Raw genomic sequence first — 20,735 nt, forward strand, 5'->3', positions numbered from 1 at the left:
CTGGCAAGAAAGGGTATAAAAGAAGGAAATCTAATGACATGGCCTCCTTGTTCACCTGATCTGAACCCCATTGAGAACCTGTGGTCCATCACCAAATGTGAGATTTACAAGGAGGGAAAACAGTACACCTCTCTGAACAGTGTCTGGGAGGCTGTGGTTGCTGCTGCACGCAATGTTGATGGTGAACAGATCAAAACACTGACAGAATCCATGGATGGCAGGCTTTTGAGTGTCCTTGCAAAGAAAGGTGGCTATATTGGTCACTGATTTGTTTTTGTTTTTGAATGTCAGACATGCATATTTGTGAATGTTGAGATGTTATATTGGTTTCACTGGTAATAATAAATAATTGAAATGGGTATATATTTGTTTTTTGTTAAGTTGCCTAATAATTATGCACAGTAATAGTCACCTGCACACACAGATATCCCCCTAACATAGCTAAAACTAAAAACAAACTAAAAACTACTTCCAAAAATATTCAGCTTTGATATTAATGAGTTTTTTGGGTTCATTGAGAACATGGTTGTTGTTCAATAATAAAATTAATCCTCAAAAATACAACTTGCCTAATAATTCTGCACTCCCTGTATTAGTAAACGGTTTCTTGATTCTGTCCCTAGTCTCAGGTCCTAAAAAGTAACCTAGACTCAGCGATAGAATCACAAATCCAACCTTCCTAGACGAAAAGAATGCTCAATGTCTTCACTGACTAACTTCCCAGAAGACATTGCTCACACGTGGCTCACTTGCCAAATATGTCGACATCACTTGCAAAATTATAAACTACTTTACAGTAATCCAAGTCATTTCACACCAAGAACAAAAACAGCTTTTCTAAGGCAATACTAAACTGGCTACTCTTCTCCTTAAGAAGCAGGTCTGGTGTCCAAACTTTCAGAAATCTAAGACAACTATACCTATAGTCTTAGCACATGGCTTAAAGCATGTCTGAAATGCAACCTCAACACTGTTTTAAAGGAGCAGCAGGATATACCCATAGCCACAAGAAATACAGCTGTCCAGTGTTTACCAGGACTCATTCACAGCACAGGTACACTGTGCAGCTGCAGCACAAACTACCTCAATGCCAGTGACTGCATGGACTACCCCACCCTGCACTGGGGATGGCAAATACCTATATTACAAACAAATACTTTTTCCACCAACATGTTAATGCAACAGCATAATTCCCTATGCATGCACATGGGAATTGATCTATGCACGCACAGCCCGTTGTTAAGGGTGTAGGAGCCTCACCCCCACCCCATCTTTTTCTAATGCAGAAAGAGTCCGGCACACACTTCATTGTCTGGCCAGTGGGTAGCCAGGCATTGTATAAATGTGCAGGCGTATGACTGCCGGACCCAAAATTTGCAGGGCTGAAGAATTCACAGCCATGTGGGCGTGATATCAGCCCGAAAGAGACTTCTGTGAACCTCCCACTCATGATGGGGAGGAGCATCACTTATCGACACGATCTAGGTGCTTCAGTTTTAAGCTCTACAGCAGTGGTTCCCCAACATGTGGTCCAAGGACCCCTGGGGGTCCACGAAGCCTCCTCAGCTTTCAGTAATGACACAGTGGGGGGTCCCCGGATTGCAATTATGATTCAGTGGGGGTCCCCGGGTTCCAGTAATGATAAAGTGGGGGTCCACAGAAGTCAAATGGTTGGGAACCACTGCTCTACAGTGTCCAGGGCAGTATCCACTGGTGACGCTTGCCACAGAGTGGGGTGGGTTTAATAACTCACTGACTCCACCCCACTCTATGAAGAGGTAAGGAAGGTCCCCCTCTCATTGGCTGACCTGAAAGGAGGCAGCAGTATCTTCCGCCCACAAGGAAGATAACTGAGGCTGCCCTCCCGCCACCTGAGATCACTGCTGTTACCCGGTAAGTTAAATAAAAAAAACTAATTAAAAAAAAGTTGGGTGCATGTGTATGTATAAAGGTTTGTTATGAAGTGAAAGTGAGAGGGAGCCCACCCTACCTGTGCTGCACATTACAGCCGCCATTGTTCATGCCTAATGAATGGTGCTGTGGCCTTTTCATTATGTTTGAATTTACTAATCTAAAATGGTTGATACCACTGGGGTCGATCAAAAAAAAAAAAAAAAAAAAAAAAAAACACAACCCACACACAGTGGTGTTAAAGAGTATATCTTAAAGCGTTTACACTGGAGTGGCCCACCAGAAAAATTAATCAGACAGGTGGTCCAAAAACAGGTAAATAATTTGAAGGACTGCAACTCTGTGGAGGTGTGACAACGGAGAAACAGCACACAAGGAAGAGAGCAACACATGGGGAGGAAGCGATGTACCTAAGGAAACAGCCCACAGAGTAGTTGGAGTGAAGGGGGACACTCCAGAGAAACAGGGAAAGGACCCAGCAACAAACACAGCTTCCCAACTGACATCAGTTTGTTCAAATGGGCAGCTTCAGGTCCCAAAAGAGCCCTGTCTTGTGCGAATTCACCCATGGTTCCTTATGTCTCCTGTAATTTTCCAAACTACCTGAAGCAACTTAGAGCCAGATGTATGGAAGGTTTTTACCCATTTTATGTCTATGGAAAAATGCGTTCGTACATATGCCCTTTGGTGCTTTACTCACAAATAACGGCATTGACAGTCACCAATATTTAGATTATATCCACTTCTACTTGAACACCTCCTTCACTTCAGACATCCAGCACCTAAAACACTGCTTGTATGTCATCCGGGACTAGATTTCTAGCTCTTACCTGAAGCTCAACCTAACCCAGCAGAAACAACAAACCTGACTCAGTGAAACAACACTTAGCACCTTCAAACTCTTTGCTTAACAAAATGCCAAGTCACTTTGATTTACCCTGGACATCAATCTCCTCAAGATTTGGGGGGCGACGGACACAACACCCGAAAACAGCCTGGTAACCAGCTCTCTCTTCTAAAGTCAAAACATTTCTTCCAGAAAGTGATTGTAGAACTGCTGTTCAAGCCCTCTTTTCTATACAACTGCATGGTGGTGATGCTCTGCTCCATACTGGAACCCCGTAAAAGCATCCTACATGTTGAGGCACGTCTCATCTAGGGCCCGAAGTAATATAATCCCCCACCCGCTGATAGAACTCCAATGGCACATTTAACAGGACTTCATCTTCAAATCCACCAACATTATTTAACAAAGCCAACACAAATTATCTCCACTTATCTTGCAAACAGGCTCACCATGGCTGGTGCTTCTCAGCACACCCACAGCCAAGTAACCATCTGACTGCAGACTAAAGTGTAATAAAGAGAAGACCCCTACCCCCCCCCCCCCCCCCCCAAGAATAAATTCAACTTCAAATAATGAACAGATCATCATGGATATCTTGGAATGAGCTACACCAAGGACAATTGTTGGGTGATAGACTGTCATCACGTAGCCAACGAACTACCTTTCCCCACCCTCTCAAATATAAAGGTCATTCTGTTCAGGAAGACTTGTAACACCAAGGAGCCAGCGGTGAATAATTGTAGCTTACCTTCAGATGGGTGCTCAAATCCACAGTCCACGATGGCACGCAGTAGCTCGGGCTTCAGAAGGAAGTCCCGGAAACCAGAGCTGTGAATTGAGACGTAGGAGCCCTTCACCTCCTTCTTAGCAGGAACCTCAGCTGTATCTGCTCCTGCCTGGTTTTCCACCTCGTCATCCTCGTAGTCAAGGAGCTCATTGTCCACATCGTTCTCAGCCATACTGCCCACAGTAAAAAGGCCCCAGGAAAGGTTGATACGTTTGATACAGCGGTTCTGCAGGCAAGGAAAAGTACATTAAGCACAGTCAAGACTAGTTCACACTGTGAACCATATGTGATACACCAGTACATTAAATTCAACACCAAGTGTTGGAACACCAGCAGTGCCTTAGACTTATTACAATGAATGTCTCTCTGGTGAGCTTATGGATAAAATCTACCAACATTCTATTTCAAGAACTGCTACAGTGAGATCTGTACAGGGGATTGTGCTTCTATGCCGGCCACCAGCCACGGATGTATGGTCATCTTTGCATAATGAGCTAGTGATTCACATATTTACATCACATGGCTGTTCACCGATGGAAAAGGGCATGACTGAGTTCAGAAGCCGCCTGATGTACATTTCACATACTGGTGCGAGAGGCACAAAGGGTATCTTTGTTGTGTCAGGCAAAAATAAAAATAACGGTGGTAACACAATGTTATCTTGATTTTAAAAGCATAGGACAGAATAATTGTGGGCACCAATTAGTAACACAATCGGTCAGCTAAAATTAAAACGAGCAAGTATGGGGCTAATATATGTTGAACTGTTCACTCAGGCCTACACTGTTCATGCAACTACTATTTAATCTGCAGAGTTATATGTAATACCCATTCAACGTCCCCAATTGACTATACAATTTCAGATATTATTACAGAACGCCTGGTGCAATAGAAGTGACTGCTTCACCACCACATAACAATGCCATGAATATCAGATTGCTAGATATAAGGAGACGAACAAAACACACAAGTAAGCGAATCGAGAAATAAAGTAGACAACGTCCATAGTTGAATAAATATAAAGCATCAAACTGTTTTAAAAATAAATCCTTGTGTTGGTTAGTGCCAGTCTGGAATGAAGCACACAAAAGGTGACGGGAAGAGTTCAACCAAATCAACTCAGAGAGCCCAGTCCAAAACCCCTTCAAAGTCCCCATCACTTCAAAGTTTCTTGAAAAACTTTAAACGTCAGGCCAGCTGCCCCTCCGGTACAGCCTTCGACGTCTGCCCCTCGGCAAAAGCGGCTCAAGAAATCTTACAGGTTCCCAGAAACTAACCAAAAGTTATTCATCCACTCGTCCCAATATCAACATCACTATAACTCGAGAACAAGTAAACCTGCAATACCAGTTCACCAACCGTCGCACTGCGACAACGCAAGCGTCCCCACACACAACTCCCCAAAGACGCACAGTTCTCGCGCGCAGCGCAGATACCACTTCATACAAATTCAACCTACACCACCATACAGGCGTAAAAGGGGGCCGACAACGCCAGGGCTCTCGGTCCCGCTGTTACACAAAATAACGCACGGGTAAAGTCCCCGGGGGCCCAAAATTTACTATCCTCTTAACCCAGATCTCGGTGGGGCGGGATGGCGCCGCTTCTTGAGGGATTAATGCGCGTCTCTGCCAGTAAAGCCTCCATTTTGTTTTCCCCGCAAACCCCCCAATGCCCGTATGTAACTCCCGGGCAAAAACAAAGGATCGCTCAAGGGCCTGGCGCGAGGGCCAGAGGTTCCCGGATGGAATTTCGGCGCGAGGTGAAGAATGTGGGGGGGGTCATAACTACCGAGCGCGCGCAGCGAAGCTTCCCTCACCTGCTTGGAGGACCTCGCAGCTACGGCACAGAAGCGTTCCTCGGAGCCAACGCGAAAGACCAGTTCTGCAGTTCGATCACTTCCGGCGTGCGCGCGACGAGCAGGATGCGTACAATAGAGCCTTCCGGGTGGGCGCAGCACACATAGGAAGAGCTTAGACGCGTAGCAGTGCCCTTGGCGGTGGCTGAACCATGTGTATTCATTTATATGTATCACACAGAGGTGCTTTCGGTCACACAGACATTCGTGTTATAGAATGTTGAAATTAATTTTCGGCAAAACTCCACAGTCTACGAAATTCACATTCGTATTCAAAAGTCAATGAACGTTTTTGTAATTATCTGCTCTATATTTCTTAAATATTCTTGCATCCATACAGAACAGATGAAGTGATTACCATATGGTCCCCATTTTAAGATGGCCGCCCTATTCCTTTTGTAGACGGGCATAGCTTGGAAGTGACGGTGTCGCAGCGATCATTTTACACCAATGACGGTAAGGTTTTTTCCCCAAAGCCGGGCGCCTTAAGAAACCGATCCCACCAAACACTAGAGTTTTTATATTTTTCTCCTCAAACGTTTCACAAATTTATACAGCAGCGATTTTTTTTTTTATAAACATCGAAACTGCAAGCTAAATCATATTTATATCCACCATCCCAACATTCATATGGGTGACACCGATAATAAAGCATTCGAATCTTGTAATTAATATCTACTGAAATAAAAATTCGTTCTCGTTTCTACGCGCCCCTCCTTTGACCGAATCCGGACGAACGGTGTTCAAGATGGACGCCTCCTTGCGAGCCCGAACCGTGTCTGACGCGGCAGTGGACTCCCTTCTCATCCCGACAGCTGCCCCCGAAGCGGCCTGCGTCCGCTGAAACAGAAGGGGACCTGCATTTCGATATATTTTCTAGGTACTGTTTTAGCACGGGGCCCCGGGCACTGTATTTATTACATTTCATGCGTAATTATTTAAACTGCATATACGTTATTTGTATCAAAGGATGGTGTAAACTTACGCCTGGAGCTCGTTTATTCAATAACTTTCTGATCCGCTTTCTGGATATATTTAATTGTTGATTATTTAGCGCCGATCCGGTTTTTGTGAAGACGAGGTTACCCTTCTCCGGCTCCTCTAATTGCCCCCTACCTTCAGACTGCTAACAGTAATGATCAAATACATCGGGGCACTGTTTTGTTGTCGGTTTACTGGCCTCTGCCAGGGCTGAGGTGCGGGCTCGAGCAGTCGACCTTTAGGGTGGCCATCTGGGTAGTGTTTGTAGGTTCAGTGCTGGTAAAAAGAAAAGTCTGCTAAACCGGTTGTTTCAATATGGTTTTAAAAATGAAACGCTAGAAGGAATCATGTCAAAATATCTTACACCTGTTTTACTTAATGTGTGTGTGTGTTGGGGGGATAGGGTGTTGGCGTTGTGTGTGCTTAGATGGAGTGTCACTGGAGTGTTGTGAGATAGGTAGGTTCTACGTGCCTCCATGGTGCGTTGGAACTCAGCTTTGGTGCTTGAGAAGTGCAGTGGACCTGTTTTCTGCACCACTGTATCACAAAAAGACAAGAAAGGTAAATAAACCATTATTTTGTTTGCTTCCAGGTCCTAATCGCCATCTGAGGAGAAATACCCGATCATAGAGAAGGAGGCATTAACTTGTGCTTGGGAGCATTTTCATGCATTTGTATGGGGAAGACTGCCACTATCCAATGTGACCATAAACCCTTAATCAGATTACTCACCGGTGAAGGTAGTGTGTCAGCTTTTGCGAGAATCGCAAGATTGTCTATGCAAATGAAAGATCTATGTACCACATGGTGTATGTACCTGGTAAAAAAAAAATTGGTTGCAGATTGTTTGTCTAGATTGCTTAGTCCTTTAGAAAAGTGTGAGGATGATCCATGGAATGATTTTAGTATTGCCTTGATACATGATTCTGGTAAACCTGCTATAAAAAAAGGAGTATTGGAAAAAAGAGATGGAAGAGGATACAGTATTGCAGTCTGTTTTGAAGTACATACTAGAAGGATGGCCTAAGAAGGATCAGCTATCAGAGTTTTGTAGGCATTTTTGGGAAGTTTCGGTGGGCAAGGATATCATCATTAGAGGGAACAAAATTATTCCTCCTTGTGGACTGAGGGAAGCGATTTTGGAACTCTGTAACAAAGGAAATTTTGGTATTGTCAGGATCAAGTCTATTGTTAAGGATTTGTTTTGGTGGCCGGGTGTTGATAAGGCAGTGGAAAGATTTGTGAGGTCTTGTGGAGTGTGTTCCATGGCTGATAAGAGTTTGCATACCTTAAGACCACGTATGGATCAAACACTTTTGCCCAAACAGCCCTGGGAATGTGTAACAGTGGATTTGTTAGGTCCTGTAGATGAATCACAGGAGTATGTGATTCTGTTACTGTATTTGTGTTCCAAGTGTCCGGTGGTTGAAATAGTGGAGAAGGCAGACACCGCTACAGTTTTAGAATTTCTTGACAAAACAATTTGGTTGGAAGGAATTCCAGCAAATCTGTTGAGTGACAATGGTGTTCAATTTGTCTCCAATGCAGCTAAAGCATATTTTGAGAGGGTAGGTGTTAGACACAAAACCACGTCTGTATAATCTTAGTGGAAATGGCACAGTGGAAAGGTTTATTCAGGGTGCTGTAGGGGAACATACTGATTGGCATACTGCTGTGCTTAAGGCAGTTTGGGCATACAGGATTACAGAGAATGATGCAACAGGGTTGAGTCCTTTTGTGATAATGAGAGGGAGGAAACCAAGGAGTAAATTTAGTCCTGCGTGGTTAGTGAAAAATGAAATTAGTCATTGGTCTCCTGACTTGGTGAAGGACTGTTTGGAGAAAACACAAGAAAACAAGCATTTACAATGCAACGGGTCTCGCGTTTGCTCATGTTAGAGCTGATCGCGTTGTAAACTCCTAACCCGACTTTTCACCTATCGGGCAAAAGTGCATTTATGTACATAACCTGAAAAAGTGAAATTAACTATGTAAAGCGCTCGACTTCTGGCAAGCGAGATCTCGCTCGTAAATTAGAGAAAAAGAAGTCCACGAGCCCGATGGAAAACAGCGAGCCTCGCATGTTTTCTGTACTTGGTCGCTGCGCTCGAGGAGGGCTAGCCACCGGAAAAGGAATGAGTTATGCCTGCCTTCGACTAATGAAAACAAGCAGATTTTATTAGGCAAGCCCACGAACCAATAAAAAACACTGACATGAAGTTGACAGGGCTCCAAGCCCATTTCTAAATACAAAAGAGTCTTGCTGCGATACGCATGCGCGAGCGCATGCAACGCAGACTCGACCCTAAAAACAAAATCTTATTATGACAAAACTCATAATGTTAAACCTATCAAGATTGTAGTGGGTGATTGGGTTCGAGTAAAAAAAACCTTATATGGTCAAGAAAGGTGAAAGTCAGTATTTTGAGCCGAAGCAAGTACTGGAGCTGCTACATAATACTGTTAGGCTAAGTAATGGCAAAGTGTGGAATCTCAAACGTGTTGCTATCTATTATAAGGGGCAGGAGAACAAGAGTAGTAAGGGGGAAGTGAGAGAGACAGTGGATGAGAGGAAGACCTTTGATTGGTTAGAGGATGAAGTGGGTAGACATTATACGTCTAAGGAGAATAGTTCGACTGACCCTGATCTGGAGGATGGTATGTCTACAGGTAATAGTGCAGCTGGCACTGACCACAGGGGTAGCATTAATGAGCGTGAAGGTTGCCCGAGAGATAAGACGCAGGAATTGGATTGTTTGATGGAACATTCAGAAAGTGAGTTGCATGATGGGAGGAGGAAGGTGACACCTCCTAGTTGGTTGAAGGATTTTGTGGTGGGGTACATTGCAAGAATTCAGAGTCTGTAGTGATGGGTGCGTATATGTTTATTTAGTTCTTTTAAGGGAAGAGTGGTGTGTGGTTCTTTAGGGTTTGTGTTTGTTGTTTATTTTGTGTGGTTCTTAGTGTTTGTTGTTTATTTTGTGGTTCTTTTCGGTTTGTGTTTGTTGCATATTTTTATCTTTAGTTCCCAGTTCTTGTGCATGAGTTGGGTTATTGAACTTGTATTCCTTATAATAAAAGAAAAGGGGGGACGATGTGTTGTGTGTGCTTAGATGGAGTGTCACTGGAGTGTTGTGACAAAGGTAGTTCTACATGCCTCTATGACGCATTGGGACTCAGCTTTGGCAGTTGAGCTTCGGTGCTTGAGAAGTGTGTTGGACCTGTTTCCTGTACCACTGTATAACTAATAAAAGAAGGTTATTGGAATTCTGTGTGGAGTATTATTGGATGATACCTTGTGAAGGAGGTCACTTCATTTGCAGACTGAGGTTGCCCGTACAATTGTTGCCTGTCCCAATTAAGAGTGAAATATATAATATTGGTTTCTCTTTCTACATCCTTCTGCCTCCTGGGCAGGTTGCAGGCCTTTCGTGTCACTAGAAATGAAGCATCTGTGGGAACAAAAACTGTACCCCAATGTTTTGTGACCCCCCCACCCCCAAAAAAAAAAATCCAGAAACGCAAAATATATCCCATGCTTCTCTCTCTGAAAATAATTGTGTAAGTAGGCATCCTCCCGGTATCAGTTATTGCAGAGTGTAACAGTAAGTAACTGGAACCACTTAACTGAGTTCTATATCAGAGGACAAGTTAAAGGGTTTTAAAATAGAAAAACATCGAAAAAATCAAGCAGTAGAGAATAAATGCTATAAAGGCTTCAAATGCAAAGTTATCGAGTAGTTAAAAATCAGAAATCATTTCAAGGCCCAAATGAGCAGTAAAATCAGAAAAGAGTCCGACAGCATCTCTATTAGCATTAAGGAAAGCTCAAAAAATATCTGGCTCACCTCCAAATTCCACTGGTACATATCTACAATTTCTGAATAGCAAATTAGGAAAATAGCAGATTCATCATGCCAAGATTACATGTAACAACTTTAAATGTGTCAATTTCATAGATTTTTACTGTCGTTTTTACTGAATGTCTTATATTTATAAGCTAGAACCATAAACTTACAGATAGCATCATGTTAACCCCTTCGCTGCCAGGCCTTTTCTCCTCCTGTGCCGAGCCTTTTTTTGGCTATTTGGGGCAGTTCATGCTTAGGCCCTCATAACTTTTTCTCCACATAGGCTACCCATGCCAAAATTGCGTCCTTTTTTTCCAACATCCTAGGGATTCTAGAGATACCCAGACTTTGTGGGTTCCCCTGAAGGAGATCAAGAAATTAGCCAAAATACAGCAAAAAAATATTTTTGAAAAAAAAAAATGTGAAAAGGGCTGCAGAAGAAGGCTTGTGGTTTTTTCCCTGAAAATGGCATCAACAAAGGGTTTGCAGTGCTAAAATCACCATCTTCCCAGCTTTCAGGAACAGGCAGACTTGAATCACAAAACCCAATTTTTCAACACAATTTTGACATTTTACTGGGACATACCCCATTTTTACTACTTTTTGTGCTTTCAGCCTCCTTCCAGTTAGTGACAGAAATGGGTGTGAAACCAATGCTGGATCCCAGAAACCTAAACATTTCTAAAAAGAAGACAACATTCTGAATTCATCAAGGGGTCATTTATGCAGATCCTGCAAGGGTTTCCTACAGAAAATAACAGCTGAAATAAAACAAATATTGAAATTGAGGTGAAAAAAACAGCCATTTTTCTGCACGTTTTACTCTGTAACCTTTTCCTGCAATGTCAGATTTTCAACAGCAATATACCGTTACGTCTGCTGGACTCTTCTGGCTGCAGGGATATATAGGGCTTGTAGGTTCATCAAGAACTCTAGGTACCCAGAGCTAATAAAGGAGTTGCACCTTGCAACAGGTTTTCATTGTATACCGGGAACACAGCAATTAATTTGGTGAAATATAAAAAGTGAGAAATAGGTATCAGGAAAACCTTTGTATTTCCAAAATGGGCACAAGATAAGGTGTTGAGAAGCAGTGGTTATTTGCACATCTCTGAATTCCGGGGTTCCCATACTAGCATGTGAATTACAGGGCATTTCTCAAATAGACGTCTTTTTTACACACTGTCTTACATTTGGAAGGAAGAAATGTAGAGAAAGACAAGGGGCAATAACACTTGTTTTGCTATTCTGCGTTCCCCCGATAAAAATGGTACCTCACTTGCGTGGGTAGGCCTAATGCTCGTGACAGGAAAAGCAACATGGACACATCACATTTTTACACTGAAATCTGATGTGTTTCTTGCAAAGTGCCTAACTGTAGATTTTGGCCTCTAGCTCAGCCGGCACCTAGGGAAACCTACCAAACCTGCGCATTTTTGAAAACTAGACACCTAGGGGAATCCAAGATGGGGTGACTTGTGGGGCTCTCCCCAGGTTCTGTTACCAAGAATTCTTTGCATACCTCAAAACCTGGCGTGAAATTCACATTAAATAAAAGCTCCCTGGTGTCTAGTGGTTTCGCCTCATACAAATAGCCCAATCTGCCCCCAAGGGGGGCAGAAATGGCCTAAATATAATTTGCCCCCTAGGGGAGCGACCCTTGCCTGAGGGGTCACTCCCCACCTCTTAAAAAAAAAAAAAAAAAAAAAAAAGTAGCTAGCGCTCCCTCTCAGCTCTGTGCCCAGGACGTAATGGTTACGTCCTGGGCACCCGAGCACTGTGCCGCAGGATGTAACCGTTACGTCCGCGGCACAGAAGCGGTTAATTAACACACTTCTGTACATCATATTAAACTTGTTTTCAGCTGTAATCATGTTTGCATATTATTTGCATATTGGATTAATAAAAAAATTAATGTTCATTATTAATTATTGCACAAAATGTGGATTTGAATAATACTCCACATACCCTTTCCCCCCACTTCCTGTAATTCGCAAGTAGTCCTGAAATACTGCAGTCGTCAAATGGAGGATAGAGATGGAGGGACACTGAATGCTGGGACAAAGAATCAAAGGAATGGAGGAATAGGCAACACAGATTCTAGTTTTCCTTAACACATTGCCCCCAAAGTCAAAAACAGATGACATGAATATCGAGTCAACCTCGTGTAGCTCAAATGAATCTTTTTGCAATGCTTGAAGGACTACGTGGAGCTCCCAGTGATAAACCAACAGATGGCCCAGCCCATCAAAGAGAAAATATCTTCTGCACATTCTTCAGCACCCTAGCCCCGAAATATCCTGAACCTTGTGTCCTTGAAAAGCTCTAATTGCAGCTCACTGACATCTGATTGCGGAAACTGCCAGATGTAGGTGAAGGAATTCTCCTAGAAAATCTAACATTTTAAGTGGCTTACAAGAGACTCAAAGATATGCCAATACCAATTTTAGACCCTCGGGGTCTCCAGACTGCTGAATAGCGAAAGATATCTCCTTCACACAACTCTGTTGCTGCAGTCTTTACCATCAAACTCAAGAATCACAACTTGTAATGCTACAAGAGCTGGGAAACGAGGACTTCTTAGAGGAGAGTGCAGAGTTGGAAAAATACATTGAGGGTAACTGTCAAGGTTGGGGAAACTATGTCCTCCTTGGCCAAAAGCCTGCCACCAACAAAACCTGGTTGTGAGCCTCTTTGACCTCCTGTGGGACTCAGAATTACTTGGATCAAGGGAAACTTACACAGAATGCCCTGGGACCACTGAATTAAGAATGCATCCACCACTCCACGCCTCTGATATGGAAATAGTGAGCAACAGTTGGGGAGCAGAACATTCTTTTTTATAACAAAAAACAACTATGAATGCTTGAACCTTGTCTTGATCTTCTGGAATAACCTGTGGTAGAGAGATAAGGATACTGAGGAGGAAAACAATTTGAATCAGTCAATAGGCCCATTCTATCTCCCTGGGAAGATAACTTGCCCCTGGAGACTAGATATTGTTGTCTGCCCATAACCCAATCTCCTCAGTAACAGCCACTAATTTTGGCACGTTAGTTCCCCCTCCCAGATGATTTATAAAACATCAGGCCACTTGATTGTCCTTACACAACCCGTCTGATGCGGATATCACAGGGCAAAATGAAGAAGGGCACTTTGAACTGCTGATAGCTCCTTCCAGTTCGAAGAATTGTCTGTATCTGGTATCAGAGCCAGATCTATCCTGCCCTGTAAAAATGCTCCCTATCCTATCCTGCTGGCATCCGTTGTCAGAACTAGGGTCAGGCTGAATACCGCATTACCATCCATTTGGTCAGATTCTGTGGAATCCCCATTGCAGGCAGCCCACATATGGGGTAACACAGGATCCAAGGCTTTGTAGTACTGTGATTTCGTGTCCCAGTGAAAACAAAGGTGCTGAAGAAGAGGTTTGAATTCATCTTTGCCAAAGGGAACACTTGCAGGCCGGTTGCTTTGTCCTCTAGGACTCTCAGCAGTCTCTTGCAGTTGCCTTGTCCTGAGATATGGTGTTCACCTGATGAGATCTCGGCTTTTGTTTTTCTGTAAGAAAAATTTGATTTAGTTCTGTGCTGAACTTGAATTCTATCGATTGAAGAAAACGACCAAGAGTTGGATATGAGTTGTCCACATTCACAAGGTATCCATGATGATGTTGGAACGCTGCTGACATTGTCATAGCCCTTTGTGGAAAAAAGAAAAGATTAACCAGTCACTGAAATAAGGGACTACCTGGAACACTTACAAATGTAGCACTCCCATCCACTAAGCCATTATCTTTGTTAATACTCTTAGAACAGAGGCTAACCCAATAGGGAAAAACTGGAACTGAAAGAGGTGCTACCCCACTCTAACCTACCAAAATCTCTTGAAGTTTTAATGAAGAGGGATATGCAAATATGTAAATGCATGACACCAGAAAATCTAGAGTGACTTGTGAAGAATATAAACGTTTAGTGCCTTTATAGTTAATACTGGTTTGATCTTGCTTGATGCTTTGTGTACTAAAAACTGGATGAAATAGTATCCTGATACCCCACAGGAATCTCTGGAGGGTAGCATGCCTGCAGTCACACAGTCATCATGGGTCCCCACTTGGCCCAAGCCATTGGTGAAATCTTTTCTAACTCAATATTATCTCATCTTCAAGAGTACTTGGAATGAAATAGTTTGGTTCCCATTGAACAGTCTGGTTTCTATGCTAAATGTTCTGGACTACAGCTAATATTAAAGTAATATGGAAGCTGGTTTATATCACAATAATTCATTTCTGTTCATCTTTTGACAGTGTTAAAAGTGCTTTTTGGTGCCAACTGTCAGCCTCACAAATTCCCTTGTGTCGAATGTCTTGATGAAAGCAAATAAGACGATAACTAAAACTTGAAACTAAAATCAAGCTACCTACTGCCCCTTTTATTTTATCTATATTTTCACAAGTTCCTGAAGTTTTTCATGGTGTCAGAAATTTGATTCTTCACACATCACTGTTGTTTTATTGGATTTAACCCCAATAAGTATAAAACAAACGTTTATTTATTATTTAGAGGGTTTTATAAAGCACAAACATGACCCAGGAGTGTCAGAGTGCTGCACAGAGAAAAAAACATGCTCCGTTACATAAGCGTATAGTTTCAAGCAACAAAAAACAACAAACAAAAACATAAGGTTTGTCATTCACTAGCCCCTTATTGGAGGTGCGACAGCCAAAGCAAATGATGGCTGCATCTTGGCGAGAGAGTTCCCTGGGAGTCAGTTCTGCAGTCCACCCATGTCCACATCGCTTATGGTAGGAATCTGTTTAGTAAAATTCTTTAAACCTCTTTCCTGAAAGCAGTGGTTGATGGGTTCTAATGCATGTCAGCCAGAAGAGAGTTCCTAATTCTCAGGCTTCTGTCTCTTTTTTTTTTTTTAAATCTAGGATGTTCCAGCAGACAGGAACTAGCACTCCGTAGAGAGTGGCTACCTTCTTAAATCATAAGCTTTTGTGCTAGGTACATGGGTGTACCATAGTGCAGGGCTTTGTGCATCAGGTAAGCTATCCTCAGTTTGATCCTGGCTTCAGATGGGAGCCAATAGAGAGGGTGTGATATGGTTAAAGCTTCTTGTTACTGTCATCAGTCGCACTATGGCATTGAGGGTCCCCCTGAGTGGTTCAGTTCGTGATTTTGGTAATCCTGTTAAGACTAGTCTGAAAATAACTAGGGATTGCACTGCATTCTTGAAATCTCTTGCCAGGATGTTTCACCTTATTGAGACGGTTACGTTGGGGGAAACACGCTGCAAGAGGATAGGCTGATGTGTGACTGCACATTAAGGTTTGTATCCAGGGTTATCCCAAGGGATTTCATTGATGACAGGTTTGCAGTTGAAGACCCCTAGGTGGTTTGTCCAATCTTGTATGGGTGGAACTGTAGGCCGGGGAGATGAGTAAGAATCCAGTTTTCATGGAGTTCAGTTTGAGGTGGTTTCGTGACAGCCAGGTTTGTGTTTGCATTAGTGCCCATGGAGGATATCTTTAAGTATAGCTTTGTGTCACCTGCCAGATACGCTTGTTTGACGATCTCTGTCAGCGATTCCATATAGAAGTTAGAGTGTAGGGTAGTTGGATCCTTGCGGGTCTTGGAGTCTAACCTGGGATGCATCTTATAGTGCCCCAGCCAATTTGATTTAATATGATTGATTATGTAGAAAATTGGTGAACCGTTTGGGTATGTTTTCTTTCAGGCCATTTCTGCAGTCTAGTAACTCTAAAAGGCTGTTGTGATTGACAGTGTTGAACACGGAGCAAAGGTCGAGGAGGATGAATAGGCTGGAGTTGTTCCTGTCCAGCATTGGGAATGCGTTGTTCATGGTGTGTAGGATGGCTCTTTCTGTACTGTGTCCTGGTCTAAATTCAGATTGGAACTTGTTGAGCATGCTGAAATGTTTATTGTGCTGAAAAGTTGAGTTTGTGCACATTTTTCCAACAGTTTCACAAGAAAGGGGATGTTTGGTACAGAGTGAAAATTGTTTAGATCTGTCGGGTGGAAGCTGTGTTTTTTCAGGAGAGGTATCACTTGCCCCATCTTCAGACAATCTGATATTGTGCCTTGGGTTCGTGATGAGTTTACAATTTACATTTAATGTTTAGAAAAGTTGGCTGAGTTCCTTTATGATTGCATAGGTTTTTGGGTCATCGAAATGTAAGGCTGGTTTCATTGACATTAAGATATCATGGATTTCATAATTGCTGAGGGTATTGAATGTGCTCCATGTAGCCTCTTTTTTGGTCTTAGTGGGATGGTTCTAGGTTTGAACCTTCTCAAGTTGAATGCTTTGTAGTATTTTTCTATCTGGCATTATCTAAAGGTGTAAATATTTCCAAGAGTAAAGTGATGGTATTTAATAGGCATCAAAAAGAGACCATTTCTCTTGGAGTCTAGGGATGGAAAAGTTAGAGAACGTTAGGAGACATATTTGGGAGAAATAATGTCCCAAAACTTTGGGGTCAGGCTCCGTGAAGAACATGTATCATTGAAAAAAATAAAGGAAGATGGAGGACTGTAGGAAGTTGGCTCTGTATGTGCTATTTCAAAGTAAGGAATAGCATGCACAGAGTCCAAGGGTTCCCCTTAGAGGTAAAATAGTGGTAAAAATAGATAATACTAATGCTCTATTTTGTGGTAGTGTGGTCGAGCAGTAGGCTTATCCAAGGAGTAGTGTTAAGCATTTGTTGTACATACACATAGACAATAAATGAGGTACACACACTCAGAGACAAATCCAGCCAATAGGTTTTTGTATAGAAAAAATATATTTTCTTAGTTTATTTTAAGAACCACAGGTTCAAATTCTACATGTAATAGCTCATTCGAAAGGTATTGCAGGTAAGTACTTTAGGAACTTCAAATCATCAAAATTGCATGTATACTTTTCAAGTTATTCACAAATAGCTGTTTTAAAAGTGGACACTTAGTGCAATTTTCACAGTTCCTAGGGGAGGTAAGTATTTGTTAGTTTTACCAGGTAAGTAAGACACTTACAGGGTTCAGTTCTTGGTCCAAGGTAGCCCACCGTTGGGGGTTCAGAGCAACCCCAAAGTCACCACACCAGCAGCTCAGGGCCGGTCAGGTGCAGAGTTCAAAGTGGTGCCCAAAACACATAGGCTAGAATGGAGAGAAGGGGGGTGCCCCGGTTCCGGTCTGCTTGCAGGTAAGTACCCGCGTCTTCGGAGGGCAGACCAGGGGGGTTTTGTAGGGCACCGGGGGGGACACAAGTCCACACAGAAATTTCACCCTCAGCAGCGCGGGGGCGGCCGGGTGCAGTGTAGAAACAAGCGTCGGGTTTGTAATGGAAGTCAATGGGAGATCTAGGGATCTCTTCAGCGCTGCAGGCAGGCAAGGGGGGGGTTCCTCGGGGAAACCTCCACTTGGGCAAGGGAGAGGGACTCCTGGGGGTCACTCCTCCAGTGAAAGTCCGGTCCTTCAGGTCCTGGGGGCTGCGGGTGCAGGGTCTCTCCCAGGTGTCGGGACTTAGGATTCAAAGAGTCGCGGTCAGGGGAAGCCTCGGGATTCCCTCTGCAGGCGGCGCTGTGGGGGCTCAGGGGGGACAGGTTTTTGTACTCACAGTCTTAGAGTAGTCCTGGGGTCCCTCCTGAGGTGTTGGATCGCCACCAGCCGAGTCGGGGTCGCCGGGTGCAGTGTTGCAAGTCTCACGCCTTTTGCGGGGAGCTTGCAGGGTTCTTTAAAGCTGCTGGAAACAAAGTTGCAGCCTTTCTTGGAGCAGGTCCGCTGTCCTCGGGAGTTTCTTGTCTTTTCGAAGCAGGGGCAGTCCTCAGAGGATGTCGAGGTCGCTGGTCCCTTTGGAAGGCGTCGCTGGAGCAGGATCTTTGGAAGGCAGGAGACAGGCCGGTGAGTTTCTGGAGCCAAGGCAGTTGTCGTCTTCTGGTCTTCCTCTGCAGGGGTTTTTCAGCTAGGCAGTCCTTCTTCTTGTAGTTGCAGGAATCTAATCTTCTAGGGTTCAGGGTAGCCCTTAAATACTAAATTTAAGGGCGTGTTTAGGTCTGGGGGGTTAGTAGCCAATGGCTACTAGCCCTGAGGGTGGGTACACCCTCTTTGTGCCTCCTCCCAAGGGGAGGGGGTCACAATCCTAACCCTATTGGGGGAATCCTCCATCTGCAAGATGGAGGATTTCTAAAAGTCAGAGTCACCTCAGCTCAGGACACCTTAGGGGCTGTCCTGACTGGCCAGTGACTCCTCCTTGTTGCTTTCTTTGTTCCCTCCAGCCTTGCCGCCAAAAGTGGGGGCCGTGGCCGGAGGGGGCGGGCAACTCCACTAAGCTGGAGTGCCCTGCTGGGCTGTGACAAAGGGGTGAGCCTTTGAGGCTCACCGCCAGGTGTCACAGCTCCTGCCTGGGGGAGGTGTTAGCATCTCCACCCAGTGCAGGCTTTGTTACTGGCCTCAGAGTGACAAAGGCACTCTCCCCATGGGGCCAGCAACATGTCTCTGGTGTGGCAGGCTGCTGGAACTAGTCAGCCTACACAGACAGTCGGTTAAGTTTCAGGGGGCACCTCTAAGGTGCCCTCTGTGGTGTATTTTACAATAAAATGTACACTGGCATCAGTGTGCATTTATTGTGCTGAGAAGTTTGATACCAAACTTCCCAGTTTTCAGTGTAGCCATTATGGTGCTGTGGAGTTCGTGTTTGACAGACTCCCAGACCATATACTCTTATGGCTACCCTGCACTTACAATGTCTAAGGTTTTGTTTAGACACTGTAGGGGTACCATGCTCATGCACTGGTACCCTCACCTATGGTATAGTGCACCCTGCCTTAGGGCTGTAAGGCCTGCTAGAGGGGTGTCTTACCTATACTGCATAGGCAGTGAGAGGCTGGCATGGCACCCTGAGGGGAGTGCCATGTCGACTTACTCGTTTGGTCCTCACTAGCACACACAAGCTGGCAAGCAGTGTGTCTGTGCTGAGTGAGAGGTCTCCAGGGTGGCATAAGACATGCTGCATCCCTTAGAGCCCTTCCTTGGCATCAGGGCCCTTGGTACTAGAAGTACCAGTTACAAGGGACTTATCTGGATGCCAGGGTCTGCCAATTGTGGATACAAAAGTACAGGTTAGGGAAAGAACACTGGTGCTGGGGCCTGGTTAGCAGGCCTCAGCACACTTTCAATTGTAAACATAGCATCAGCAAAGGCAAAAAGTCAGGGGGCAACCATGCCAAGGAGGCATTTCCTTACACAACCCCCCCCCAAACGAAAGAGGATGAGACTAACCTTTCCCAAGAGAGTCTTCATTTTCTAAGTGGAAGAACCTGGAAAGGCCATCTGCATTGGCATGGGCAGTCCCAGGTCTGTGTTCCACTATAAAGTCCATTCCCTGTAGGGAGATGGACCACCTCAACAGTTTAGGATTTTCACCTTTCATTTGCATCAGCCATTTGAGAGGTCTGTGGTCAGTTTGAACTAGGAAGTGAGTCCCAAAGAGGTATGGTCTCAGCTTCTTCAGGGACCAAACCACAGCAAAGGCCTCCCTCTCAATGGCACTCCAACGCTGCTCCCTGGGGAGTAACCTCCTGCTAATGAAAGCAACAGGCTGGTCAAGGCCATCATCATTTGTTTGGGACAAAACTGCCCCTATCCCATGTTCAGAGGCATCAGTCTGCACAATGAACTGCTTAGAATAATCTGGAGCTTTGAGAACTGGTGCTGAGCACATTGCTTGTTTCAGGGTGTCAAAGGCCTGTTGGCAGTCCACAGTCCAGTTCACTTTCTTGGGCATTTTCTTGGAGGTGAGCTCAGTGAGGGCTGTCACAATGGATCCATATCCCTTCACAAACCTCCTGTAGTACCCAGTCAAGCCAAGGAATGCCCTGACTTGAGTCTGGGTTTTTGGAGCTACCCAGTCCAGAATGGTCTGGATCTTGGGTTGGAGTGGCTGAACTTGGCCTCCACCTACAAGGTGGCCCAAGTAAACCACAGTTCCCTGCCCTATCTGGCATTTGGATGCCTTGATAGAGAGGCCTGCAGATTGCAGAGCCTTCAAAACCTTCTTCAGGTGGACCAGGTGATCCTGCCAGGTGGAGCTAAAGACAGCAATATCATCAAGATAAGCTGTGCTAAAGGACTCCAAGCCAGCAAGGACTTGATTCACCAACCTTTGGAAGGTGGCAGGGGCATTCTTTAAACCAAAGGGCATAACAGTAAACTGATAATGCCCATCAGGTGTGGAGAATGCTGTCTTTTCTTTTGCTCCAGGCGCCATTTTTATTTGCCAGTACCCTGCTGTCAAGTCAAAGGTACTTAGAAATTTGGCAGCACCTAACTTATCAATGAGCTCATCAGCTCTTGGAATTGGATGGGCATCTGTCTTGGTGACAGAGTTGAGCCCTCTGTAGTCCACACAAAACCTCATCTCTTTCTTTCCATCTTTGGTGTGAGGTTTGGGGACTAAGACCACTGGGCTAGCCCAGGGGCTGTCAGAGCGCTCAAT

The 20,735-nt window shown here is 44.3% G+C and overlaps 2 protein-coding genes across 3 annotated transcripts in view; one reads left to right on the top strand and one right to left on the bottom strand.

Moving 5' to 3' along the window:
• The window catches only part of LOC138299158 (spliceosome RNA helicase DDX39B), a 37,028-nt gene extending 31,524 nt beyond the window's left edge, over positions 1-5,504 (bottom strand). The window contains exons 1-2 of the mRNA XM_069237228.1: positions 5,365-5,504; positions 3,507-3,771 (exon numbers count right to left, since the gene is read on the bottom strand). Coding sequence (XP_069093329.1) covers positions 3,507-3,717 — 211 coding nt within the window. The 5' untranslated portion in view covers positions 3,718-3,771; positions 5,365-5,504. The remainder of the gene's footprint in view (positions 1-3,506; positions 3,772-5,364) is intronic.
• A 78-nt stretch (positions 5,505-5,582) lies between these two features.
• NFKBIL1 (NFKB inhibitor like 1) overlaps positions 5,583-20,735 on the top strand; it is a 32,649-nt gene continuing 17,496 nt past the window's right edge. The window contains exons 1-2 of one of the 2 annotated variants that reach the window (XM_069237229.1): positions 5,583-6,283; positions 6,977-7,124. The gene's annotated coding sequence lies outside the window, so the exon portion shown is untranslated. The remainder of the gene's footprint in view (positions 6,284-6,976; positions 7,125-20,735) is intronic. The other variant, XM_069237230.1, reaches the window with a different exon arrangement.

This window comes from Pleurodeles waltl, chromosome 6 (genome assembly GCF_031143425.1).
Source record: "Pleurodeles waltl isolate 20211129_DDA chromosome 6, aPleWal1.hap1.20221129, whole genome shotgun sequence".
In the NCBI taxonomy this organism is placed as follows: Eukaryota; Metazoa; Chordata; class Amphibia; order Caudata; family Salamandridae; genus Pleurodeles; species Pleurodeles waltl.